The 27943-nt window shown below is 39.3% G+C and overlaps 1 protein-coding gene across 4 annotated transcripts; it reads left to right on the top strand.

Moving 5' to 3' along the window:
• Window positions 1-1606: 1606 nt before the first annotated feature.
• Window positions 1607-27825, top strand: LOC147438525 (uncharacterized). Of its 4 annotated transcripts, none has more exons than XM_086484621.1 (5): window positions 1607-2060; window positions 4214-6599; window positions 6902-6961; window positions 7058-7148; window positions 27498-27825. In XM_086484621.1, exons 2-5 carry the CDS (start codon window positions 4375-4377, stop codon window positions 27711-27713), a joined length of 2592 nt encoding a protein of 863 aa, XP_086340747.1. In that variant the 5' UTR covers window positions 1607-2060; window positions 4214-4374; the 3' UTR covers window positions 27714-27825. The 4 variants fall into 4 exon arrangements, with proteins under 4 accessions (XP_086340747.1, XP_086340748.1, XP_086340745.1 ...); XM_086484622.1 differs by lacking the exon at window positions 1607-2060 and adding an exon at window positions 3419-3727; XM_086484619.1 differs by lacking the exon at window positions 1607-2060 and adding an exon at window positions 3419-3713.
• Window positions 27826-27943: the final 118 nt, after the last annotated feature.

The following is a 27943-nucleotide window of genomic DNA, read 5'->3' on the forward strand; positions in this document are numbered from 1 at the left end:
AGTGGTTCAATATCGAGATTTTCCTCTAGCTCAAGGCTTGTGCATAGCATCTAAATGATCTCCAAAATCTCCTAATGCTTTCTCCACACAAAACATTTATAGATGCATAGTTCATCTTGTAACATCCTATAGGCATTCGGTAGATACATGCACAAGGAATAGAGCCATGTCAACAAATCTAAAATTTAGTTGTTCAGCTTTGATGGATTGTTCTTATAAGGGTATACTCTACTACGATGAAAGGAATGGCCTTGATACACACCTTAGCCGCTCCATGGGTAAAGTGTAGATTACAATCACGTTAAAGAGATTGAATCGGCCTCTTTGAATTGTGAATGCTTTGGAGTCTTATGGTGGTTTGTATGAAGTTTGTCTTACAGTATTTTGTCTTAAGTTTGTTCAAAAAAAATTTAAAGGCAATTCAATTGCACATATACAACATTTGCTCATGTTATCACATCCAAACAGGTATATATAAGAGGGTTTTCACGTTACATTCCACCTGAACCAAACTACACATGTACATTACATAGTTGGGCTATTTCAATTTCGTGAATAAACGGATTAAATATTATATCGAGCATAGGAGTCAAAAAAGTCAAATATCTACTTAATATAATATGGCGGAAGGGAGTCCCCTTTACACGTGGCGCAAGCTGCGAGATGAAGGCTAGATTCCATAAAGCTCCTAGACACGCGATAAAGAGGGAGAGAGAAAGAGAGAGAGGCCGCCAAAGGAGGCCGGTCGTACTAGTGAGTTTATATAGGAAAAATTGATGCAATTTGGTATCTCTCAAGAAGGAATGATCTATATAAATTAGTTGTTCCTTGTACGACACGAAGCATAGATTTATCACCAAATAGTTGCTATTTTAAAGTAAGATGGTCTAGCAAATCTAGAGGTTTTCGCGTGTCCCTTTATGAATTCGTGTTTAATTCTAACATCATTGGGGGAAAAAAAAGTTACATGAACAAAGGGAGAACAAAGCAATAACTCATGGAATAAAAGAGGTGGAAAAATAAAAAGGAAGATTAAGGTTGATGAATCATTTGTAGATTGCTCTTAGCGATAATTAGCTTATGGATGATGGAGGCCATGCATCAAGTCTTGTTGACAATTGACAATATATATGAAAGGAAGCCATGCAATCGCTTGCTTATCAGCAACATATCAAAGTGATGGTATATAACTTTACCAAATAATTTGATTAAGCGAGTGAATGATTAAGAGTTGAAAGCAAGAAGCAGCTCATTATTGTGAGCAGATTCAGGAGATCGGTTAGTCCAGCAAGCGGAATCATTAAAGCAACTAGTTGCTGGTTGAAATTGTGATTAAGTGTAAAGAAAGCATGGCCTCTTGACTTCCAGAGCCCCTTCAAGTGAATTTCAAAAGCAAAAGGTTTCCTCTTTTTTGAGCAAGTCCTGCTGCAAAGGCATCCAATTCATGCATGCAAATGCTCTATTTAAAAGTGAGGCATTTACTTAACGCACCAAAAGTTGCTTTATTAAAGCTATCACATTTGTGTGTCAAAAGTCATGCAAGTAATAATCATGTATGTGGCCATGTCATTCATGTGAATGATTTGATTACGAGGATAGAAGGAAACCTCCACTTTATCGACTACATACACATACAAAAGCTGTTCACATAAGCAACTTTTCTCACACTCTCATGAACAGATTTGCGCGAAAAGACCGCGAAGGTTGCGGTTGGTGGAATTTTCACTTTTACGACCTTGCAAAGAAATCCACTAGTATTTAGGGGAGAGTAGAGTGGATCATCTCTATTTGAAGGCATCAACAAGCTGCTTTAGGTAACCACAACAAGGGGGGGAGCAAAGAGGATCACCTCTTAGACTATATTTAAAGAGCCCTTGAACACCCTTCATATAATCACAGCACATTTCAAGTATGCATGCATGATTCCCCACTAGCTTTTCTTTCGATTCCAATAGTGGTATCGATCTTGATGGGTTAGTTTAATGATAATGACAGTACTCGCTGCGGTGAATTCAATGTCGAGGGGGTATTTTCTACTGTGGTTGTTTCGGTCAAGTAAGGTGAGCCTCAAAGGGCACACCAAGATCTCCTTGGATTTTGCATCTCATTTAGCCTTAAAATATTAGAGTATGGCCATGTTGTTGCAAAAGTGTTGTGGCCAACCCTTGAAAAGCAAGGGTTGAGTGATTCCTAGCATCCACAGAAGGATGGAATGTAGAAAAAGAATCAATTTTTTTATTTATTGTTGTAGTGTGGATGGATGTGGAGGGGGAAGGGAAGGCCCAAGGCAGCCCTTTTTGCATGGGGATTGGGGAATTGTAAGGGGAATGTTGTGGAGGGAAAGGCAATATGTATGATTCTTTTTACATGGAGAGATGTGTGACAAGCGCATGTGTGAAGGTTAGCAGAGAATAATTAGAGAATTCACAAGCACGGTGTGAAGAGAGGGAAACAAAAAAAGAGGTTTTGTGTGTGTGTGTGTGAGAGTGTGTACTCTTTTGTTTGAGTATGTGTGTGTGTGATTGCATAAAGAATTGGGGGTTGTGTGCGCCCTAGTGCCCACTTTTTTCTCAAGCAAAAGCAAATGACAAACGTGTGTACGTGTGCGCAACTGTGCTATTCTCGTGTATTTCCTCAAGAAGGCCTCTGTGTCTCCAATGTATCTCTATGTATGAGGAAGAGTGAGAATGACTGTTTTGGTGAGAGAGAGAGAGAGAGAGAGAGAGAGAGAGTAGTGATGAAAACGTGTGTGTGTGATTGTTTGGTTTTAGGCAATTGTATGGGGGGTGTTTAATGGTTTGGGAGGGGAGCTCTTTGCTAAAACCTAGGTGTTACCAAATCAAAATTGGGGTGCGGATTGCAGCTTGGGAGAGGTCGTGGGAACTTGTGATAGGTTCAAATGATAGCTGAGTGGGTTGGTTGGTTGAATGACACGTGAGCTCCTAAATAACGGAAAGGAAGTGGGAGAGAGAGAAAGAGTCTACGAGAGAGAGAGAGAGAGAGAGGAAGGCTGCACTTTGGCAGCTCTCTACATGTACGTGCGCGTCGACGAGAGAGGAGGAGAGGAGAGAGAAGAAGAGCGCACGAGCGTGCTAGTACTTCTACTTGTAGTTCTACGAGCCCTTTTGTATTGGTGTCCACTGTCGATGCGCATATTTGGAATTTGGGACATCGGAGCTACATACCAGTGGAGAGAGAGAGAGAGAGCGGCCTCATCGGGCCACCACGAGCAGCAGCCAGTTTCAAGGCTTTTTCGCAGACATCGCCCTCCCCTCGTGCCCCGCGCTGGTAACCTCACTCCAGCACGCGTGCCTCTTGCCTTCGCCATCATCCACCACCACCTCCCTGTCCCAAATTCCAAATTCTCTCTCTCTCTCTCCCTCTCTCTCATACGAACATAAGTTACCGCCTTTTCCTTCTCTTTTGTCGCTTGCACTCTTCCACGATCCACAGTTTGTTTTCTTCCCTGTTTTGTCTCTTCATGTAGCTAGCTTCCGCTTTCATGCACATGAGCGACGACTCCCGAGCCTGATCTACGCTTGTTAACTGACAATTGATAATTCCTCATAACTGATAATTTCTGCATCTTTCTACTCTATATATAGTGATTTTCTGTCACCCGTAATATAGTAGTTGTACGCCATTAATGATATCGGCCCCTCAGACTGTGAATTGGGCTTGTAGAGTACAGCTAATCGCACACGTATCTGCAGGTGAATGTTCAACAGTTAAATTCCTTTCTCCCTTCCAAAAACCCTTTTACTACTACCATGCACAGTCAATTAGAGATCTGAGTCTCTGTTGGAAGTCCCGCTAATTAGCAAGCTCAAATTTGTTTACAACAAAGAAGCTGTAGATGTTGCCCTGCTCTTTAAGTGTACTAAACAATTCTTTTGGGTAAGAAAGGGTCAACATAGCTTTTGATGTGTGTACTATGAATAGATTAGCTCCCACGCACATGTACCAAGAAAAAAATTGATAGATACAAACTAATAACTATCATTTTCGCAAGAATTCTTCAATGGTGGGTTTCCATCATTATCATAAGTCTAATAAGTTGATTTGATCAAGGTTAAAAGTGTTGGAATTTGAGGGTTTTAATGAAAGCCAGGTTGGAAAGTGGTGTGGCATCTGATTGTCAATTTGAGAGTATCAAACAAACAATAATATTATTCTGGTGTGGAATTTGATTGCATCATATCATGTTTTGCAGAGAGAGCTGCTCCTACAATATTTGGCTGCCGTGATTTTTCTGAAAGGTATTATTAATCAAAGGCAAAGGTTGATCAAGCCCTTCTTCTTTTCCTGGGTCGAATAAGAAATACCTAGATTAATAATGCTTGGCGTGTGAGCCTGGGATGCTATAAGTCGGAGATGTCATCAGCTCAACAAAAACAATATACCATTGTGAGAGGACAAGCAAATCTGTATGATTTTTCTGAGAGCAACAGCAGCAATAGTAACAAGAGAAAAAAGGCCAATATATTGATCAGCCACAGCTTCAAGATGCAGACTGATGAAGAGCCCAACATTAATCATCCTGCTGATGAGCTATTTTCAAAACAATCTGGCGCTGGTCAACTAGCCAAGGAGGAGGAAGCTGCAGCTCTTAATCTTCACCACATGCAACATGCAGACCATCATCGGCTGATCGACCGTCAGGCATCTGGCACCAACCGCATGTATATTGAATATCACGAGGTCGAAGGCTATGCAGGTGCTGCCGGAGATGAAGCCCGTATAATAGTGGATGGTGGCATGCTCCAACCGCCGCCCCGTAATGCTGCACATGCTATCAAAGAGAACTCGGGAAGCTCTGACGGCAGCGCTGCTTACTTCTCTGGTGACTCCGACCTAACAGCAGAGCCAATTTTGGGCCGATCTTTTGGCATTGATGATAATGAAGGCGATGGTGCTGCGAAGAGCAGCAATTCAGGCAGCAGCAGCGCCCCTCACGGCATCAAACCACCCAGAAATTTAATGACCCTGAGAGATAACCAAGCTCATCATGCTAGCTTTGCTCCCTTCAATAACTCCGCGCGTCAAGCTTGTTCTGGAAATCGGCTCAATATGGTCAATATTGAGAAGACGTGCAGTGATGTCAATGAAGAGGTAGGTTACGCTTCAGGACAGAATATGGCTACCTCAACAGCATTGATCACGAATTATGTAACTGCTGCTCCAAGCATAAGCACAACTTCTGCGCCGTCCTGCCAGTGTCAAAATCCGTCCGAGACAATGCATGAACAAGAAGAGCAGCAGATGAGAAGCAGCTACAGGCTGTGCAGCAAATCCTCGGCACAGGAATGTGCTGATTCAGGGAGAAACTTGAGAGAGAGCTGGCTGGAGCTTCGCCTGGGCTTCATGTCGCCTCGTCATGATCAGTCGAGGGGCCGTCAAGGCGGCCTTGGCGGGAATCACCTAGCAGGGAAAAAGTATGATGAAAGCGGGGATGAAGAGAGATTACAGTGGAAGGAGTCAGAATGGACAGCGGCTGTTGATGCCATGGAGTCGCAGGAGGAACGGGTGACGACGACGACGTTGCAGCTGCTGCCGGAGGACCGTCCGAAGGAGGTAACAGAGGCTACATATTGCACTTCTAGCGGTGTGGCAGGTTCTGGGTATGCTCCTTACAGGGTGCAGAAACCCGTGATGATCCCACTGCGAAACCCTCCTCCTGTCGACGAGGTTGCAAATAATATGAATATATCTGGCTTATACCCTTCCTGTGTTCCGCCTGTTTACGACCACCCCTCCATGGCCTCCACCTTCTTGCAGTACAGCAGTGGAACACCCATTGAGATGTCCAGCTTCCATAGGCTAATTACAAGCAGAACAGTACCGTCTGCTGCGTGTGCAGGTCGTCCCCTAGTGCAGAACGTCCAAGCCGGTGCAACTAGTGCAGCCTCTTCACAATATCTTGATCAATTGTTACCCCTCAGCAATCAAACTGTCCCGCACCCAGGAAGTCTGCTCCCGTGCGCCTCGGAACGGAGACCAAATCCGTACCATCATCATATTCCGCAGGAAAGGATTAGTTGGTCTTCAGAAGCATTAGCGAGCATACCAGTGGCAGGGGCGGCTCCTCCGTCAACTCCCGTGACTTTTACCACCAGCCATGCAGTGCAGCCACCAGATCAAGTTTACCGACCGACCGCCAGTTTAGGCTGGCTGCCAGGCTCTGATGGGAGACCTTGGTCTGCGAGCTCAATATACAACATGACTTCACCAGCACAAGCTGCACAGATTCAAAACAACATGTCTTGGCAGGGACTTTTGAGAAGCATGGCAAACGACCCCCTTCTGCATGCACACGCCTTAATGCGGGATCATGTGCCGCCGATGCATAGTACAAGCCAGCTTGACGATGGAGCAAATCTAATGCCTATCTCTGCAGAAAATATGGCGCGCCGACGGCATTTGTTTACTTCCCAGCTATGCGGTCCCAGCGCGAGACCAGCATCATCAGTTCGATCATACATGAATACATCGGCTACAGTTATGGCCGCTCCTCATGCTGGCCGGCGCCTCCGTCTTGCATCCTCAGTACAGCGGAGCAACGATCTTTGGTTCTCACTTCAGGAGGATGATACATTTTTGTAAGCCAAACTTAATTCTCTTGCCCATTATCGTCTGTCAGCTAGGGAGCAATCCTCTTTTCTCACACTCGCGATATTTAAATCCTGCTTTCCGCTCCTCTTCTCTGTGATCGTCTCTCTCTAATTATCATAGCTTATACAGACGTAGTGGGGTTCCCTCATTTATCATCCATGATCCTGCGTCTTTATGACTTTTCCTGCTCTCTCTCTCTCTCTCTCTCTCTCTCTCTCTCTCTCTCTCTCGTGTTGTCTCTTTTCAATCATTATAACATAACTTATACCTGTTTGGTATCCGTTTGTAGAGAAGATCAAAAGGATCAGCTCTCCAGTCGTTGTACGCAGAAACTATATTTGCGGATAAGGTATAAGATCGGCCTCTTATTGCCATATTTCTAATTACTCGAACTTAAAGTACAAACTGAGTGCAACAACTCAAAATTATTGCCGTTAATGTGCAGGGATGCAGGCAAGATGCAAATTTCGGTGGTGAAGAGCTACCTCATCAAAAAACTTGGATCGGCAGGACCGCATCACTATAACCCTGATGAGGTACCTCTTTCTGAGCTACTAGTACTCAAGCAAATCGGCAATGAGGCTAATTCTATACGTGAAGTTGAATAGGAGGTGAAATTAGGTCCTTAAAATTATCTAAGGCATATCTTAGCGTAAGAAAAACTCCATTTTGGCCACTCTTATATGCGAGCAAAGCTTCCACAAGCACAAGTATGTCCAATATTGGGCAGCCAGAACTAGCTGTATGGCACTAAATTTTATGCCAACGTCTAGCTACGAGTGCCACAGTCTAGAGTGAAATTTTGGTTTGCCATGAGCTTACCAAATATGGCTGTTGCATGCCCAGCATATAATAGGCATGAAGGGATCCGAGTAGGGGTTTAAACTCTGAAAGACCATGAGTCGAAACCCTCAGTACACAACTCCATGGGCCGTGTGAGATCCTTGCTGATCGACCTCTTCATATAATGGAGGGTGTGTGATTTGCTCATCCTTATTGAAACTTTTACCATATGTTTATAGATCGTAGCTAGTTGGTATGAAATTAATTAGCCAAGCTTCTTTCAAAGACATATTCAAGGAATCACTTAGCCTGAATCTAAATTTAATATGAAAACTAAGAAAGCCAATCATTTAGTAGTAGCCCTACCTATCTTGGGATATTAAAATCCTTCAATATTCTACTCAAGGCTAGAAAAATATATTTTTCCTAATCGAAGAAAATAAGGGAAATTTTGAAATTCTACCGGTTTTTAGGTCAAATTTTGAAGCTTTTGCCGGTATTTACACGTAAACTTGCCGGTTTTCTTTAGGGCAAACTCAAAATCTAACCGGGATTGTATAATTTTAGCCGGTTAAAATACATTCTACCCCGGTTTTTTTCTAACACTAATTCTACTTTACAAAGTGAGGACCACATATGCATCCCAACTGAAATTTAACTTCTAGGTACATAAAATTATGCATTTTCAAGACAATGCAACATCCTTAGAAAGCAATAAGCTAAAACATTATAAGTTATTATTGATCTCACCTCTATGATTCCAAGCCATAAAATCATTTGGGAGAATGTCTAGAAATTTTGCAAGTTTAGATAGAATATATATGAAATACTTTGTCCAAAATAGTGGTAGGATTTTGTTATCCCAGGGTATGAGAACCAATTGTGTGGCAATATTGATGATTATCTCACATATGTACGTACAAAAAAGCAACTTAGAATTTAATATTTCTTTAGAATACTATGAAGAAAAAAATTAGTCCCTAAAAGAAAAATCAGATCTTAATTTAAGCATTCTAAATATAGAGTACATAATTAGGATCATAGACGTACATGTTGTGAATAGCATCCTAAAATTCCCCCTTATAAGATGGTTTATTTAAGAGTTGAGAAATACATCCCATTTGTCAAAATATTCATAAGCGAGGAGGACTTACAAAATAATATGCATAAGAGGGTTGTTGTTTGAAAAATATAATCTAACTAGGAAAAGGGCTTGTTTTATTCATTGAACTATCCAGCTATGGAGGGGATTTTCTAGAAAATACCCCGTCAGTGTATTATTAAACGATGCAAATATACAGGTCATAGTCGGTAAGGTTAGCTAAAAAGATTATTGTACTTATGACATGGTTGCCATTTAAGGACTCAAAACTTTTTTGTAGATTGAATGGGAAAAGAGTGTGCTATATAATCTTGGATAATTCATAGATAAAGGGTTTCATGACACAATATTTTAACATAGAGTGAATGCCCTAGGCATACACACATATATATATTAGAATGGTGTTGATAATTTTATCTCCATTCTAATATCCCTTTCCTCCACTAGCTTGGAGTTGGTACAAACTTTATTCTAGAGAGCTATAGCTAGAGAAAAATTGCACACTCATCACAAAGATAATTACTTGTTATTTTTAGGAATTATGCATCTTTTGGCTTCAAATTATTTGAAGTAAACATACAAATTAAATATATGGGATGTATGGTTCATAATAATATTTTAAAATAGTACAATACACTTCATTGCCATGTAAATGTATTGTTGCTTATAGCCACCGTACGATCATGTAAAAATAAGGATCCCATTTTGGGTGGTCTACCGAACAAACCATTTATTGAATAGGTGTCCTTGTTTTGAAGTGTTGATCACGTGAACATAAGATTAAATAAGCACATAGAAAATAAGAACATAGATTGTAGGTCATATTGGACCAATCTTGATCTTGAAACCTGGCATTTACAATTGAAATTGAGATCATTAAAAAAAAACTTTGAACAAGGCAATTAGGTCATTTGGGGTCATGGGACCTCCGAAAATAAGTTTTTTTTGTCTCTAAAAGAGTATGCTTTGATTATTACTTGGGACTAGAAATCGATCACCTATAAAATGCTCATTATGGCTGCTTTTTTTCATTTGACACAAATGTAAGCACTGTCTGACTCGAGCTCCACAACAGTACCATAACAAAGTTACTTTTTTCTTATAGAATCACATAGTGCTTTTCAAAAAAAGGGTAGCGTTTATGGATCGAATGCCAATGTGATCAGTTGCACTACCTTGCAAGGGTCGATAGACTTGAGATGACTTTGAACCTATGGAAGATGAATGATGGTTAGGTAATAGTTGTGGGTGATGCGGGGGTGAAGATAGAGCGAAGGTACCAAGTATCCTAGGCCGGGTAGCATTGAGGGCTATAGTATCATAGCATGTGATTATAGTAAAGAGGGGTTTTATCTAGGACAAGAGATTTGTTTTACAAAGAGTGGTTATGTATATAGTGGTCAAAACGGCCATTTCATGCACATGGAAGACATTTTCATTTTAATATGTTTGAATCCTTTAAGCCTAGTGTTAGACTCTGTGAGGATGATTCCATTGGTGGTGCCATCAATAAGGGCATCCCAATAGGTGAACACCCTTACTTCCAAGCTTGTATACATTTATCATTCTAGGTCAAGCTTTATCTTTGTATTGACATACTTAGTAATACTACGTCCTGGGTTGGGTGCTCTTGACCTTCTTCTTTGTATTCCCCAACTTTGCATGCAATCCTGCAGTCGTATTCTTTCTTCTGCTTGAATCCCTTAGCAACCAATATAGCCTTATACTTACACTCGAGATCTTTTGCCACGTATTTTGTCTTATACACCCATTTACAAGGCACCCACTTCATGCTATCTTCCATTTGAATAACCTCCTTGTAGCAAGTAGACTCTCCGTAGTCAGTGACTAAAAATTAGTATAACCCTGGTTGGAAATACTCAAGGGCACAAGAGAATCACGTAGATCTCCTCTCTGCTTGGCTGTTGGACTCTGCTCTCTCTGAAGAACTACTAGTGGTAGGATTGTCACCAATTGACCGAGCTGTTAGTTTGATCTCAGTTGAGGTTACATCCTTAACACTAGAATGGTAACCTAACAGGACATAAAAGTGTCCTTTCAGGGTTTTGGAAAAAAATTCCAAAAGCATAATAGATCCACTCATTTTGAAAAATCCTTTCATGAGCTTATAGTTCAATAACTACTACATATGAAAAAAATGAGAAACTTGTAATTTTTCTCATCCCTTGGTCACTACAAGCCTCCAAAGTTGATGGAAAAGTGCATTTTGCCCAAAACAACAATTTCTTACGGTTGATTGCATATAAATAAGAGTGGGGATTTTTGTAGGACATGAGATAAAATGCCTCGTTAACTTCAATGGGTTGGTGACCAAAACATATGGTTGCTTTTACCTCACTAATTTTTTTTTGGGCAAAAAAATTAGGTACAAAAATGTTGCATTTTTGCGATTCTGAGGACCTATCATCAAAGTTTCTATAGTCACACTCAATACAGATACTATATACATGTTTTCTTAGTTCCCTTTAGGCCTTTGGTTTCAAAAGGATCCATGGAGCATGTCAAAAGGATAATGGATCTCTTACAATTGGAACCTTGGGGGCAATGATAAAGTGCTAAATACAGCAAACATGAAAAAACTGGGTTTAGCATTATGACCTCTAGAAACCCATAGAAACTACTCAATATCTAGCCAAGTTTGTAGTCTATGATTAGATATGGTTACTACCTAAAAAATACACACAATTGGCCTAAGAAAATAGCAATATGGAGAAAGTTATACTTGCTACTCTAAAATGTATCGTATTCTTCAACAATCAAAAAACTCAACCATCATCATATACTATGATATATAGCATATTAGGTCCCCCAAAACTCAAGGAAGATTAGCTTTATGTTATACATTACACTTACACGATCAAAATTGAATTTGGATATCAAGAAAGCCACCAAAAAAATCATAAAAGTGCTAATTTTGGCCAAAAACAGGATTATGCAATTCTTGTAAATTGGTCATAATTTTCAATTTTAACACTTAGCTCTCCCTGCAAGCATCAAAACATGTTGAGAACTATAAAGGCCTAACCTCTAGCCATCTAAACCTCACAAACATGAAGTTTAGAGTGGTATAGTTGCGAAAAAGTCAAAAAAAGCCATAAACAGGACCCGTTTTTTCACAGAGTTTAGGTTCAAAAATGTTGTGCAAGAGTAAGGTTAATGGTGAGATTGATACTCCAAAAAAAATGCTAAGTTTTTTTCAGCTCATAAGGCAACTTTGTGGATATATAGCACCTAGAAATTCATTTTCATACTCTTCAAATAATTCAAGCAAAATGGTCACTTAACAGGACGCAAAAGTGTCCAAGGACATAAAAGTGTCCTGTTACCATTCTAGTGTTAAATCTAACCTGCAATACTCAACGTCTTTGATAGGTTGTCCGTGTATCTTAAACTCATTGTCAAAGATAACTTCTGAGCTACAAATTCATTTTTCAAGATCCGGGTGCCAGAGACAATAGCCCATCTTTCAATCTACACCATATTCAATGAAGATGAATTTGTGTGATTTGAGGTCTACCTTCTTGCGTAGATCTTTAGAGACGTTTGAATATGCCTCATACCCAAAATATACACGTAATTTGTCATAGTTTGGATAATTCAATCAAATACTAGGCAATTGATTGATGATGTAAACTGCTATCATAATAGTATCTCCCCAAAACTCTGGAGATAACTTTGCCATAGACAACATGGTTGTGAATCTCTCTTGGATTGTCTTGTTCACATTCTCAGCAATGCCATTCTGAGCAGGTGTGTATGACATAGTAAATTTTTCTCTAATGGCTCTTCTGCTAAAAGAAATTTCAAACTAAGTGGAGACATACTCTCTCCCATTGTCAGTGTGCAAATCCTTTTGTTTCTTGCTTGACTAGTTCTCTACCATTGCAAGGAGTTTTTGAAGCATAGAAAAAGCTTCATCTTTCCTCTTCAAGAGGTAGACCAACACCTTCCTAATAGAGTCATCCATGAATATTAGGAAATATAATGGCCCCCTTAGAGATTTATGTGGCATAGGCCCACATAGATCACATTTATGTACTGAGTCTAGAGGATTTCTTAACTCTCTATTCAATGGAAATGAGGTAATCCTAGTCTATTTTCCATAAATGTAATGCTCACAATAGCTAAAATTAGAATATTTTGGGACGGGTAAGTAGACCAAACATTGAAGTTGTTGCATTCCTCTCTGGCTCGTGTGTCTAATCCGGCTATGCCACATTTTAGTGAAAGGGAGTTCGACAACATAAATGGAATTCTCTTTCATAGAAGAGACATACAAAGAATACAATGAGCTTGACTTTTGGCCCTTCAAAATAACCAACTATCCCTTGCAAATGATCTCGAGCGAATGATCTAAGAACCATTTCCAAGGACTATAGTATAGCCCAAATCATCAAGTTAATCGGATGACACTAAGATCTAGTTTGTCAACTTGGCACGTGTTTGACACCTCAAAGCATAAACTTAGTGTCGTTATGCATACATAACTTCCCATCTTTGATGCCAAAAATGTCCAGTTGATACGAGTCACATAGCCTGACCAAACCATGGGAGTAACATGGAAAATAGTACTTGAGCCAATGATCCATCTTTGCACATAACACTTATCAAGAGACAATAATGCATCTAGAATCAAGTCATCAAGGATTATCAAGACATCTAATGGCCGTGGCATGTCAAAAAACAACGTCAACTGGTGGAGACTCAACTTGATCTTCACACTACTCTTAGGAGTGCAGACTCGACAATGGATTTTCCATTTTCACGTTGCACAATGTATTAACCTTTCTTAAAAAATGGTCTTTCTTGTGGCAATGATAGCACTGTGCATTTTGTAAGTCATGTCCATGACTCTTGTTATGAGCATTCTTGCGATCCTATGACCTACCATGACTCTGAGTGTGACCTCTTTGCCTCTGTCGACCATCACTATCCATATATGCATCGTTGTGTACATATACTAGTGTCCAGAGGCTGGTGCCTAATCTCTTGTGTGAGAAAAGCACTAGTAACATCACTCAAAGCAAGCTTACCATGAGGTACAAAACCGCGGGAGTCCACTATGTAAAACTTGCATAAAGCACGTGCGAACAGGAGGTATTTAAATAATCCCTTATCTGTATAATTTCAAGTATTATATGTACCCCTTATGCATGAATTTTTGTAAAAAGACTAGCCCTTATGTATGAAAATTTTCACTTTCTCAATTAAAAACCCTTTATGTAAGTACATTTTTTTGTAAATGTACCTAATTATAAATCCCTTATTTTGTTCACACGTGCTATCTTACATATTTCCCAGTGGACACTCAATGACAGTGTTAAATGCATCCCACAACAAAAAGACAAATAATATAGAAAAAAAAAAACTTTTGTTTCATCATCAAAAGTGAGTCCCTTAGATGTCAATTATGTAAACAAGGTGTTGAACTCATTTAAGTATGAACTGGCACTCTTTTCATATTCAAACGCATGCGATTTTTCATAAGGAAACCATATTGGAGGAAATGTTTCCATCCCAAGCTGAGCATATATAATGACTCCCATAGATCCTTTATAGTAGTCTTGTCCACACTTGTAAAGAAAATGTACTCACCAAGGTGCAAACAAATGGTTGCCATAGCATGAGCGTCAAGCTCCTCCCACTGATCAACAGTGTAAACACCCTCTCTATGCTCTTTAAGTGGCCCTACAATGCCATCAAAGTTCTTGATATAATTCTCTTCTTTTCCAAAAGATCCAGCCATAATTGACAAGAGAAAATGTAAGAGAGTGAGACTAATTATTTATGAAAAAATATTTGTAAAAATTTTAGCAAAGTCTAGTTCTTTGCACGAAGAACAAAATCTCAATGAAAACTAAGCACTATCGAGCAGAAGAATATAACTTGGGCATAACATAAAAATATCACTCACAAGTAATTGCCAACATGACATCAAAACACATATACCCCTCTATACATAGCCTATGGCGAGGATACTAAAATAGTGAACTCCAGTAGACTATATCACCCAAGGTGTCTCATATATCCCAGAACACCCCATCTCAATAAAACCTCATGTAGGACTCTCCAAAGGCTCGACAAACTCAATGACTAGCCAAAGTCTCAGAAAGGGTTGTGGACCAGGTCTCAGAAGCGACCGAGTAAATGCCAAATCAAGCAAAAATAGGGTCCACAATGGCTTAGATAGGCAATATCCACAGCACAATGTACATGAGTTATAAAATCACCGCAAAGATATAGGACACATGCATAAACAAGTGCTAACAGATATTTAAGTGCAAATAAGTATTTAAGCAAAATAGATCCCTACGGGGATTACTCTCTCAAGAGAGCTCGCAACACTAAACCTATGCTAATGCATGCAAAAAACAAAAAGCATGGATATCCCACTAGAGCTGAGATGATCCAAAAAAATTGTGTCAATCAATTGTAGACCGTGTGAGTGTAAGATAACTACAAATTTGGAGATATGGAGATCGCAATCTCAAAACTAAACCACATGTGTATATAACATCATGGAGAACTACAGATTCGAAGACATGGAGATCGCAATCCAAAGAGTAAACCACAAGTGTATACATCATGCCCAAAATGCATATGGCATAATCAAATCTCTCTCAATCCAAGAGACAACCATGCTCCACTAAAGCATGACCTATATGACTATATATGTGTGTCTTTGTCTATGTGTAGTCACAACCAGAGAGCTACACTCTCAATATGTCAAAATCGGCAATGCCAAAAGTGTTTGAGAGTCCAATCCAAAGAGAGTTTGATCCTCTCTCTCTCTCTCTCTCTCTCTCTCTCTCTCTCTCTCTCTCTCTCTCTCTCTCTCTCTCTCTCTCTCTCTCTCTCTCTCTCTCTCTCTCTCTCTCTCTCTCTCTCTCTCTAAACTTTCTCTCCTCTCTCACTCAATTCGAACAAAATCTATCTTGAAAAACAACCTCCATATGTCTTATTCCAAGCATACACGCAATCCAAATTAGTTACTGACAAGATCTTCTACGAAGTCGTAGAGCTCAAAAAGAGCTTCGTTCTAATAAATCAATTTTTGAATCCGAGTTTTCTAGCTCAATTTATGAGAAAAACAGTGACTTGCTATTAATCTGCCTTGAACTAAGTGATATGCTTCTCTCTCTCTCTCTCTCTCTCTCTCTCTCTCTCTCTCTCTCTCTCTCTCTCTCTCTCTCTCTCTCTCTTTAAATCACAGAAAGATCAATCTCTCCCCCCTTGTGGTGGAGTTCAAACCCTTGTCACCTTGATACATGAGCTTTATGTGCCGAGCTCACAATGCCTCCATAGCCGTGGAAGCTCTGAGCTTTGATCTGTTGCCGATGTGAGGCTTGCCAATGGGAAGAGGAAAACAGGGACAGGAGTAGCACCACAACATGGGACCTTGATACCACTTGAAGAGTGCACCACATGCGTAGATGAGTGAGTGTAGTGTTTTGATAGGATGGAGGGCACAACATGGGTGAAGCACATAGAGTGAGTTATCCTCTTACGCTTCTTATATAAGATAAATGTCTATAAGAAAGGTCTGTAAAATCTAGACTATGTTGATTCTAATTTGAAGTCTATTTCAGAAGAAAAACTTTTGCATGTATGCACATTTTGGTGATCTAATTTTTGTCACTTTAGTGTCATCACTACAAGAGGTCGCGTAAAATTTGGTGCGCGTACCGACGAAATAGCGCTAAATTTTAAACTAAAAAGCACTGAAATAGGGTTCGGAAGAGATGTTGATATCGTAGCGTCGGTATAACTATCGGTGTGACAGGCGTCAGAATAATCAACGGAATAAGCACGGTATAAATATATTGAATTCCGACGCCTATTCCAGCCTCATCCCTACCGACGGCCATACCTATGGTTTAATCATTAGATAAATCTTCAAATAACATATATACTATCAATAATTTAAAGCATATGTATAATACTTACAAACTCATGTCGAAGTGTATCGTAGCCTCCACTCCCAAGATGTGACGCTCCAGCAGACTCCAAACGTGCTCTGGCTACGTCTCCCTGCTGCTGAAATCCGTCCTCCGATTGGTTGGGACATATCAACCACATCAATTCCTGTCCACAAGATTTGGAGCTCTTCTATAAGTGGTGCTAGATAGACGTCCATGTTCTTTGCTTTGTACTTTCCTGGGACAATCAATGAAAACAACAGATGGCCCTTCTTGATAGCGAGCCATGGTGGAAGATTATAATTAACCATACAAATAGGCCACGTGCTCCATGACAAACTCCGTAATCCGAATGGGTTTACTTCGTCCATTGCCAGACCAAAGCGGATACATCGAGGCTCGTTCTTAAATGTAGGCCAACTTTCCTAAATGTGCTTCCATGCACGAGAGTCAACAGGCACCTGCATAACATCATTTGTCGATCTAGTATTTGAGTGCCATGTCATCAAAGCGGCTATGGACTTGCACCTGAACATGCTCTTTCTTCTTGGAATGATAGGAAAGTGTCGAAGGACCTTTGCTGGGATAAATTTTCCTTGTGTGTCCTCCCTCTACCTGTTTGATCCACAATTGGGACACTGTTCCAGGTTTGCATACTCATTGCAAAAAATTATACAATCATTAGGACATGCATGTATTTTCTTGTAATCCAAGCCCAAATTAGTAAGAAGCTTTTTAGCGGCTAGATGGGTAGGGGGCATGTGATTCCCTTCTGGCAAGATTTGCTCATTTAACAAACTAACGTTACATGAACAAGTCAGCCCTTTGATCACTTTCTATGAACTATAATTTGCACTTTACCATGCTTAGGATAAATATGTTTACTTGAAAAGCTCTGTGAATGAGGCATCAAACCAACCATAGACAGATTACAAATTAACCATTGCCAATGCGGTACGGAGAATTGAGATTTTTGCACCAGTGTAGAGCGGCATGTGTGCAAGACTTTGCATCATCTCGCCCTCCTCATCGTTGCTATCATGCCATCGATATGAACGGGATGACTGAGGTTGGTCCACAGTACTGCGCTCAATGTTGTCGCCTTCTATGTTGGAATCCATGTCAAAGAACACGTCCAACATCTGCTCCATCTCTACTTCTTGAAATGCCGCTTCAGGTATTGGTTGGGAGGACTTAGTCGATGGCTGCTCGTTTGAAAATCGTCTTCTGTGGGATGAAGTTGGAGCAATATCTACTTGCGGACTTTGACCTTCAATCTTTAGACCATGAGATCGATAACGCATGTCTTGTACTCACTCTATCGGAAAGAGACCGTGATTGCGTTTGTGTTGGTCGTAAATTTTTCATTTTTGAATATCTCATGCTTGCAATGCGCACAAGGACACGCCATCCTATCATCCATACTTTGTCTACCAATGATGCAACAAATAATTAAAACACTCTAGTTGTTATAACTACAAGATTTAACACTAGTTCTGTAATTGGACACTTAAGTGTCCTAACACACTAAAGTGTCTGGGTTTTTACCAAGTTTTGATAATTTATTTGTCACGTTAGAAAGAAGTTTTTTACACCTTGCTTCTACCATAGATTGGTTATGAGGGAAAGAAAACACTGGATTTTTCTCCATATCAAAATACAATCTGTATGGAGAGAATTTTGGTAAGTTCTAAGACATAAATTTTAGTAGAATTTCAAGTTGTTTTGCCAAAAAAATCATAAAATCATTATATCTTTTTGTAGAGATGGCCTTTTTTATGTTTATAAAATCCAAGTGTTAGCACTTGGTGTCACAAAACAATGGAGTGCACTTCAAAGATAAGTTTTCAAGTCACATGCAAGCTATAGACATAATTTCATACTTGAGCACATGTTGAATAAGAGCATAATTTTGGTGTTCCAAAGGTCCCCTCATGAAATTGGTACTATTCTAGTGCAATTTGACAACTACAAATGACTTTATATGTTTAAACCAAGAAACTACGTATTTTTTGGGCTCCCTAACTCAATTAAATCTCGTTGCTTGAACTCTATCTTGAATTTTTTATCGTGCAAAAACTCTTGAAAATCTTGAGTTCTCCATAATAACATTGAAAACAAGGTTTTAGGCACCCTAATTGTGTATGTACCACGTAATTTAATACATCTAGTTGATTTACATGGAAAGTTTGATATTATTTAAGGTTTTGAATGCTTATGTCTCAAGAATGAAAATATGAAAGTTTTCTCTTATGCAAACTTGAATATTTAAAATGATCCAATAATTGTTGCAATATACCAAAGCCCTTCTACTTGCCACCTTGAGTGCTCAATGGAAAGGCAAGCAATGTATCACTTTTTAAAACTCACAAATACATCAAAAAAGTATTTTTCTTTGTATACAACAATATGCTTGAAATGACCATATCAAACACATGGAACTTTCCATTATTTTATATACTCCAAAGTCAAATTTTTTGCACATGAAACTTTTAATTATCTAGCTTATAGAAAAATTGTGGAAGAGTCGCCTAAAATTTTCTATGTTGCTTCATTTTTTTTTGAGCTTATAAAGGCGATTTTTTTCAAAGCATCAATTGCAGTCTTACAAGGGTCAACTTGATGAGTACAGTTCTTGATCATGATAGATTCTAAAATGCAAGGTTATATTTTTAAAAGACCCTCTAGCTAACATATTTAAGTATATAGAGGGTTTTCTTAAATAAACCGTCTAATGCAAGTAGCATTAATTTAAATTTGTTATTTAAAAAGGACACTTAAAGTGTCCTGTTTTGATACCAAACTAGTGTTAACAACCTTACATTCTCTAGCCAGGCCTGATCCCCGCACACCTCGGTCTAGAGGTGGACGGAGATTAGGACCATAGGGAATAATCTCATCTTTATTGGTCAATGACTATATATTAAAGTTCTTGAAGTCTGTGTGCACTTTTGAAGTCCGATTGCATTTTTTCAACTATTTTCTGCTAGCTCTAACAACCTCACATTCTCTAGCCATGCCCGATCCCCGCACACCTTGGTCTAGAGGTGCAGGGAGATTAGGACCACAGGGTAATAATCTTGTCTTTATTGGTCAATGACTATATATTAAGGTTCTTTCAGTCTGTGTGCACTTTTGAAGTCCGATTGCGTTTTTTCTACTATTAATTTGACGCTAGCTCTAACCTAACCTATAATCTAACCTAACAATATATAACATAACCCTAACCTAACTTATAACATAAACCTAACCTAACCGAAGTCCGTTTGCGTTTTTAGAAGTACACGAGTCATCTTCGAAGTTCGATTGTGTTTTTTTTACTATTAATTTGAAGATAGCTCTAACCTAACCTATAATCATTATGCCTAACCTATAATCTAACCTAACATAAAACCTATACCTAACTTAACTTAATGTATATAACCTAACTTATAATATCTACCCAACCTATAACCTAACCTAACTGAAGTCCGTTTGCGTTTTTAGAAGTGCACGAGTCATGTTCGAAGTCCGATTGTGTTTTTATTACTATTAATTTGACGCTAGCTCTAACCTAACCTATAATCATTATTTCTAACCTATAATATAATTTAACCTAACGTAAAACCTATACCTAACCTAACTTATAACATCTACTTAACCTATAACCTAACCTAACCGAAGTTTGTTTGCGTTTTTAGAAGTACACAAGTCACTTCGAAGTCCGATTTCGTTTTTAGAAGTACATGCATGCGTCATATTCGAAGTCCGTTTGTATTTTCTTGACTATTATGCCATTGATAGTCCTAACCTAACCTAACATATAACCTAAACCTAACATAACCTAACTTAACATAAAAACAACACAATGGTGAGGCGTTTAGCAAAACGACAACCCATAGATCTTGCCCACAATGCATATGCGATGTGGGCAAGCTCTATGGATTGCCAATTTGGCAAACGGCTCACCATTGTGTTGTCTTTAGAGTTGCGAAGAGATTTTATGGCCTGAAAACCACTCGCAGACATATAGACAACACCATGGCAAGCCGTTGGCAATATGGCAAGCCATAGAGCTTTCCCACAATGCATACGCCTTGTGGGCAAGCTTTATGGCTTGCCGTATTGCCAAACAGATCTCCATTGTGTTGTTTTTAGGGACACGAGGTAATATTAGCGCTTGAAAATCGCTCGCAAACATATAGACAACACCATGGCAAGCCGTTTGGCAATACGGCAAGCCATAAAGCTTGCCCACAATGCATATGCATTGTAAGCAAGATCTATGGCTTTCCGTATTGCCAAACCGCTCGCCATGGTGCTATTTTAGGACTTGAAATCCGCTCATATAAACAACACAATGGCGAGCCGTTGGCAATATGGAAAGCCATAGAGCTTGCCCACAATGCATTTGTGTTGTGGGTAAGCTTTATGGATTTCCGTATTGACGAACGGAACGTCATTGTGTTGTTTTTAATATGCGCTCTAGGTAAGCTCTATAGCTTGCCGTATTGTCAAACGTAGCTTAACCTAACTTAACCTAATGTAGCTTTACCTAACCTAACGTAACATAACCTAACGTAACTTAACCTAACCTAACCTAACATATAAGATAACCTAACTTAACTTAACGTAGCTTAACAGAACCTAACGTAATATAACTTAACATAACGTAGCTCAACTTAATATAACCTAACGTATAAGATAACCTAACCTAACCTAACGTATAACGTAACATAACAACGTAGCTTAACTTAACATAACCTAACTTAATCTAACTTAACTTAACTTATAACTTAACTTAACTTATAACTTAAACTTAACCTAAAACATAAATCCCATCAACTACATAATTTGAAAAACGACACAATTCAATAAAAATTTTCTTCAAAACAAGATCTTTTCATAAACTTAAACAAATTTTTTCCATAATTTAAAATGAAATTTCACATAACAAATCCTAATTTCTTTTAAAGCATTGAAAGTTTAAAGCACTCAAAGTTTAAAGCATGATTTTTTTTTTAATATACGAAGTAATTTAAATAAACTTAATATGCATTTAAAGGTTTGAGCACTCACATTAGTCCTACTTGAGCAATGAAAGTTGTCGCGTAAGTCCTAGAACCTGCAAAGATGCACACACAAACACAAACTTATACACTAAACCCTAAATCTACGAGTAAACATGAAAAAAATTCTTACCTTAGAGGTTATGCGCTAACCCACAAGCAAGATTAGCACCTCCGACGGTGTGTATCGCAACAGATCTGTGAGAGAGGGTGAAGAGGAGAGCTTGAGTTGTGGCACAAGAGGAAAAATGCGCAGAGAAAGCCCGCGGTTTCGGTTTTTGCAGGTACCGACGGTACAGCTATCGATACAGGCATCGGAATAGTCAACGGAAGGGGCGTCGGAATGCGCATTCGCGCTGGCGTCGGAAGACTTTCCGGAATAGCCGTCAGAATTTTGAAAATGAATTTTTTTAGAAAACCTTAGCTCCCTCCATAAATACACACACATATACTGATGCTCGCGAGTGACGCCGGTAATGTGGCGCCAGAATTCAAGTGACCTCTTGTAGTGCATCTGATGGGAATTGGATCGTGCTAGCTAGGGTGGATGAAAGTGAAACATCATGCACACAAGTGAGTGTGTGTTGGCTAGATTATCACTCAATCAAATCATGTTCCAAGATTAATCAACTTGGACTCATAAACACGATCTTGAGTTGTTTTTAAGCCATCACAAGCTCACCATAAACAAAAGAGATGTAATGCAAAATAGAGTTGGTTTAATCATTCAAGAAATGAGCTTTAAGTATCTCTACAACCTTGCACCACTGCATGTGGGATAAACCCACCTTCCCTCTCCTTGATTCATATTCTAGTACTCTGGGACAACGATCACACTTTACAATCCCCCCCTTGAGGTTTTGACTAGGAGGAAACTGACATCTATGGCACACTCCAATCTAGTAGCAAAAGAACATCTCCAATCTAGGAGACCATCCCTAATCTAGGAGACAAACTATCTCTAATCCAAGACACTCAACACCTCCCCTCAAACATATGTCATATAAAACTGAGACCAAACTGAGACCAAGCTAGTCCAAGCTATCTCCAAAACAAATGCAACTGAAGGGAAAAAGCAAAACAAAAAACTAGAGAATGTCTTTGTAGACTAGAAGGGAATTCCCTCCTTCTTCTCTATCTTCATCTTTGTCTTGTTTTGCCAAATAGACTTTGGTCCTTGGATTTTTGCTAGTGCTGCCTCTGTCCTTTTTGAAGCACTTGGAAGGAAGGTGACCCTTCTTCCCACAAACACTGCAAGTCTTTGATACCAGAAAGTCCTTTGCTATGTGCCCTTCTTTTCCACACTTGAAACAAGTCTTCGATGCTAGATAGTCCTTTGCTATGTGCCCTTCTTTGCCACACTTGAAACAAGTTCTATTACTAGAGCTGATTGCAAAAGCTTCTCCCTCTGAAGTAGCCGCTTCCTCCCTTGCTTCTTCTCCTCGAACATTAAAGAGTTGATTACATGTCGGAAATTTGGTGTTGGATCCTTTTTCTCAATGATGGTTATAATTTGGTCAAAGCTAGGTGGTAAGGCTACTAGAGAAACTACGATTTTGTCCTCCTCTGGTATTGCACTGTTTACATAAGCTAGTTGTGTGGTCATGCTTTTGAGGCAATTGACCAAACTTGCAATATCTTCGTTATGTTCCATTTTTAATTTGTATAGATCTTTCTTTAAGCTCACTTTTTTCTTCTTTTTTCTAGCTCCAAAGGTTTTTTTCTAGTGCTTCCCATGCAACTAATGAGGTTTCAAAATCATTAGTAAAGTGTATATAATTGTCATGTAGAGTAGTGATTACAATTCCTAATGCATGCTCGTCCTTGGCTTGATTTTGTCTCGGGGGATTCACCTTTTAGTAAAACGTGCCTTCGAGGGGTATTAAAAACCCCCCCTCTTTTAATACGTTTGAATGAATAAAATGATCCCTTATTTTAGGGATTTTTTCTAAAAATTGAAAATAAAAATCCCTTATTTTAATGTATCTCTGTTAAATTGCCTAAAAAATTTACATTTTAAAACCCCTCGTTTCGAACTCATGCTATACATTAACATGATTACATAGTGTACCCCCCGAGGATTTTGTGCACTCATAGCTCTTGTTAGTACTTGTGCACCAACAGTAGATGTCAGATCATTGAGTGTTGGCTTGACTACTCCCCACAACTGCTTTTCATCAAGTATCCTTTCAACTTGGTTTGCCAAGTGTGAAAGCCCTTGTTGTTAATTTTCCTAAGCCCTTTCTCTTCCATTGCGCTAATAGAGGGGTCTTAGCTTAGGAGACTGTCCTAGCCAGTGTCTACCTCTTTACACAAGCACAAATACCCCTTGGGAGATGATAGGAAATTTATTTTAAGTTATTCTGCTTGGATGCAAAGTTTTGAAGTTTTAATAAGAGAGAGAGAGAGAGAGAGAGAGAGAGAGAGAGAGAGAGAGAGAGAGAGAGAGAGAGAGAGAGAGAGAGAGAGAAAATTACTTCAAACTTTGTGAAGCTCCTCTTCATCGGGGTGAAGCCTCTCTTCACAATAGTCTTTGAGGTTTTTAAATTTCTACTTTGGAGAAGCTCGGTGAAGCCTTGAGGTTCGGCTTTGAATGTTTTTGACAGTTTTGTAAGACCGCCTTGGATGCATTTTGGAAAGCTTGAATATCACTCTCTTTTGAGGGCTCAATGATTTGTCTTTGAAACCATTTTGATTGTTTGGCTTTGCTGAAACTCAATGGAAGAAGAAGAGCTCAGATTCTTGCTCTCTTTTGTAGGTGTGATAGGCCACCAATAAGCCGGCTTGGGGTGCCTCATGAGCTCTTTGGAGCTAATGCCATGGGATGGGAGCACCTCCTTGTGGTAAGTGATGAGGTGGAGGTGGGCTACGGAGAGGTGGAAACTGTGTGAGAGCGGCCGCTAGTTAGTGGACCCAAAAGGCTGAAAAAGTGGGGCTTATACTCGGCTCACGTCAGGTTGACCTCTGAGAGACGCCTCTACTGCACGACCAGACTACACCCTTGCAGACCCAATGAGGGCCTTAGTTGGATTTTGACGCCCAAAAATGAATCTTCCCACATCGTCCAAGTTAAACAAGGCAACTTGAGCCCACGACACAACATACACACACTAACTCTAGTGTGATAAGCTAGACCAAGGGGCCCCAAGGGCTTGCTTGTGAGGAAATTCCAAAAAAAGAAATGTTATCCTCGGTTCTGCAGGGAGATGACCACACACAAAACTCGTCACACACACCTAAATATGGTAATTAAATTGAATGGGCATATGTTTTCGGAATGGGGCAATCAAGGGCTCTATGGAGAGCTTGCAACAAGCACTTCAAGACTATGTGACCAATGCAATGAGAAAGAGAAATTGGTCAAATTAATTGACAGTGAAAATTGGCAAAAATCGACACTAAGTGCAACCTAAATATGAATGCAATAGCTTGCTTGATGATGCTTAATTAGTGAGCTTATTTGAGGAGAAATCGTAGATGAGAATGCACTAAGAGAATGCAATCATGCATGAATCGAATGCAAAGATCCTACAACTCTTAATCAAGCTTGACCTAGCTATGGAGGGTAGTGTTCAATGGAATTTCACCATGAACTTTCCCATGCATAGCCTAGTCATGAATTGATTAGAGAGAACAGGAGCCTAATGGAAATGATAATTACATTATCACATACAAGCATAGTAACGAACCTAGCTAGCAAACCATGGAGCTCTGATACCACTTGTGGGAATTGGATCGTGCTAGCTAGGGTGGATGAAAGAGAAACATCGTGCACACAAGTGAGTGTGTGTTGGCTAGATTATCACTCAAGCTAGGTTCCAAGATTAATTAACTCGGACTGACAAATACGATCTTGAGTTGTTTCTAAGCCAACACAAGCTCACCATAAACAAGAGAGATGTAATGGAAAATAGACTTAAACAATTAGAAGTCTGCTATTTCATGTGCATTCAAAGGTTTAAAAAAAAACCCTTATACTTACATGCTCTAGGATAATTGGACGACCCCTTCTTCTTAAGAAACTTATGGAATTTTTCCCAAAATCCGTTTTGTAAACTGTGAAAGCGGATATCCTCTTCATGGCCAAAAGTGCAACATCAATCACTTAGCCTCTCTTGGGTGGAAACTATAGATGCACAATGGTTTTTCACAATATAATCATAGCTCAAAATTGATCATGGGAGTTTCTTTGGAATCTAGATGCAAAAAAGGAAGAGAAGGTGATGCCTCACTAATGAAAATAAAGTCATTAGTTGCTCATGAACTACTGACTGAAAAAAAAAACCCCAATGATGAGCACCTTCTAGTGTTCTAGAATTTAAACCAAGTGAGTGGAGATATGGAGTTTGATACCATGCCAAAGTGTAGTGGAAAAAATGAGCACGCGAGAGCATGGGTTAAGAAGACAGATGGGAAATAAGACACACACACACACACACACACACAAAGTGCCCCTTGCCTTGTATGCACTCCCCTTGTGCTTCCACAGATGGTTACATGTTGTTTGCAATCTTCCCCTAGTTAGCAAAAGGCATGCATGTGGACCATCTTGAAATGAAAACATTTTCTTGAAGATCAATTATGGTAGCAAAGCCATAGAAGAGAGCTAGAAAGTAACAACATTAGCAAGGTCATGAGAACGGATAGGAGGGCAATGCCATCTAAAGCCACAACTCTCACTTACAAAAAAATGAATCTCCTCTTTCTGCCCCAGCTCCTTCACCTTGTGCTGGCTATGCCGTGCATCCTTTCATGAGCTTGCTCGCCACAAGCCCTCCTCGGCGATCTCCTCATGTCTCTCCTTTTGCACGTTGTTTGCTAGTATTATTATGTACAGAGGAACATACCAAAATGCTCTTGGAATTTGTGGGAATTCTTGTCCATTAAACTCTTCTCATAGAAAAGGATGCATTGAAAGAAAATTGGATCAATCTCTTTAAATTTGATACACAGGTGTTTTGATATATTTTTTTATGTCGAAAAATCACATAAATAGTATGTAATGAATTTGAGACTAACTACACTCTATAAAAGTAAACCCCTCTCAAAAATTCAAAGGATTTACTGCTGTTTATAAGGACATTAGAACATTTGAAGCATTTATAGCTGGAGCTTGAAAGAAATTATATTCCTAAACATGCATTATTTCTTTACATAATTTTCATGAAAAGATCCATTTTTGTAGAATGCTTGTTATTTTTTGTAAGGTTGGGGGCATGATTTCCAGCGCTTATCCTGGTTTATTTGAACAACAACTTATACTAATGGCTTTACTAAATTTCAACATGGGATAGTTATAAACTATAGCTCACTTTTCTAGAGCTAGCACTGGGCGTGTACAAATCTGATGCTTTAAAAACCCAAGTCAAACAAGAGTGGACATGTAAGAATAGTTGAGAAGGAGTACCATTTCTATTATTTTTAGTTGATATTATTCAAATAGAACAAAATATTTAGAAAGTGCATTTGATAAACTGGCCCTTTGAATTGCTTGTGTGAGCACTCCGACACATTCCGCATCTGCGGACTGCGAACTGTGGACTGCTTAAGAAAGCATAATGGATTTGTGACATCTTTATTACCCTTCCAGCTCTGCTTTTTTTTTTCATCCGTTATTACATCATAAGGAGTTTTGGACAAATTCTCACAATAATTCCCACATTGTGACTTACCTCAACATCATGAGTTTCTGTGAGGGAGGCACCGCATACCTAGCTTGGTACGATTGGGGGTAGGGGACCGCCGGCCCGGTGGGGGGGTCGGGGGTCCCCTGGCCCCAATCATACCTAGCTAGGTATGCAGTGTCTCTCTAGCAGAAGCTCATGATGTTATTCATTGTATGAAAAACACTGGAAAAGACTCCGTTTTCCTACATGAGAAAATTTCTAAATGTTCTTGTGCATCTATTACCCATTTAATTTACTTGGCTTGAAGTTTTATTTATGTTCAAAAAGTTTCTTAGTATTTTAGACAGTACATCATTTGATGACTATGCCAATGTCAATGATGCAGGTGGATATAACATGTCGAGGACAAATATTATCTCCAAGCTTAACCATACAACATGTTCGGGACACCATTTGGCTCAACAAGGATGTCGAGGTTGAGGCGGTTGGATTTCGCTACACAACAAGCCATATAAATAATGCACATAATAGGGTAATGGCTTTGTGCTATCAAAGACATCATGCATCACAAACTCTCACACTAAACCTCTTGACGATTTAATTTATGTCCAATTTTCCTGCACTATGGCCGTAGAGAAGGCCTTTTCAAATATGGTTATACTCCATCAAGAGTTAGACAATTCTTTGTACATCAATTCAATTTTGCTTTATCTCATAGGCTTCAAAATGTGTTGCTAGCCTTTGCAAGTTTATATGACCTTATATAAGAACCAGCCAATCAAGCTACAAGGTATAAGTTGGTGTCTTTGCTACTCTTAGTAAATATATAAG

The sequence above is a fragment of the Adiantum capillus-veneris genome, chromosome 16 (genome assembly GCF_014529385.1).
Source record: "Adiantum capillus-veneris isolate H3 chromosome 16, ASM1452938v2, whole genome shotgun sequence".
Taxonomy (NCBI): Eukaryota; Viridiplantae; Streptophyta; class Polypodiopsida; order Polypodiales; family Pteridaceae; genus Adiantum; species Adiantum capillus-veneris.

Coding starts and splice junctions, on each gene's coding strand:
- LOC147438525 (XM_086484621.1), top strand. CDS start 4,375: ATGTCATCAGCTCAACAAAAACAATATACCATTGTGAGAGGACAAGCA. Junction 6,600..6,901: donor CAGGAGGATGATACATTTTT/GTAAGCCAAACT, acceptor ATCCGTTTGTAG/AGAAGATCAAAAGGATCAGC. Junction 7,149..27,497: donor ATCACTATAACCCTGATGAG/GTACCTCTTTCT, acceptor TCAATGATGCAG/GTGGATATAACATGTCGAGG.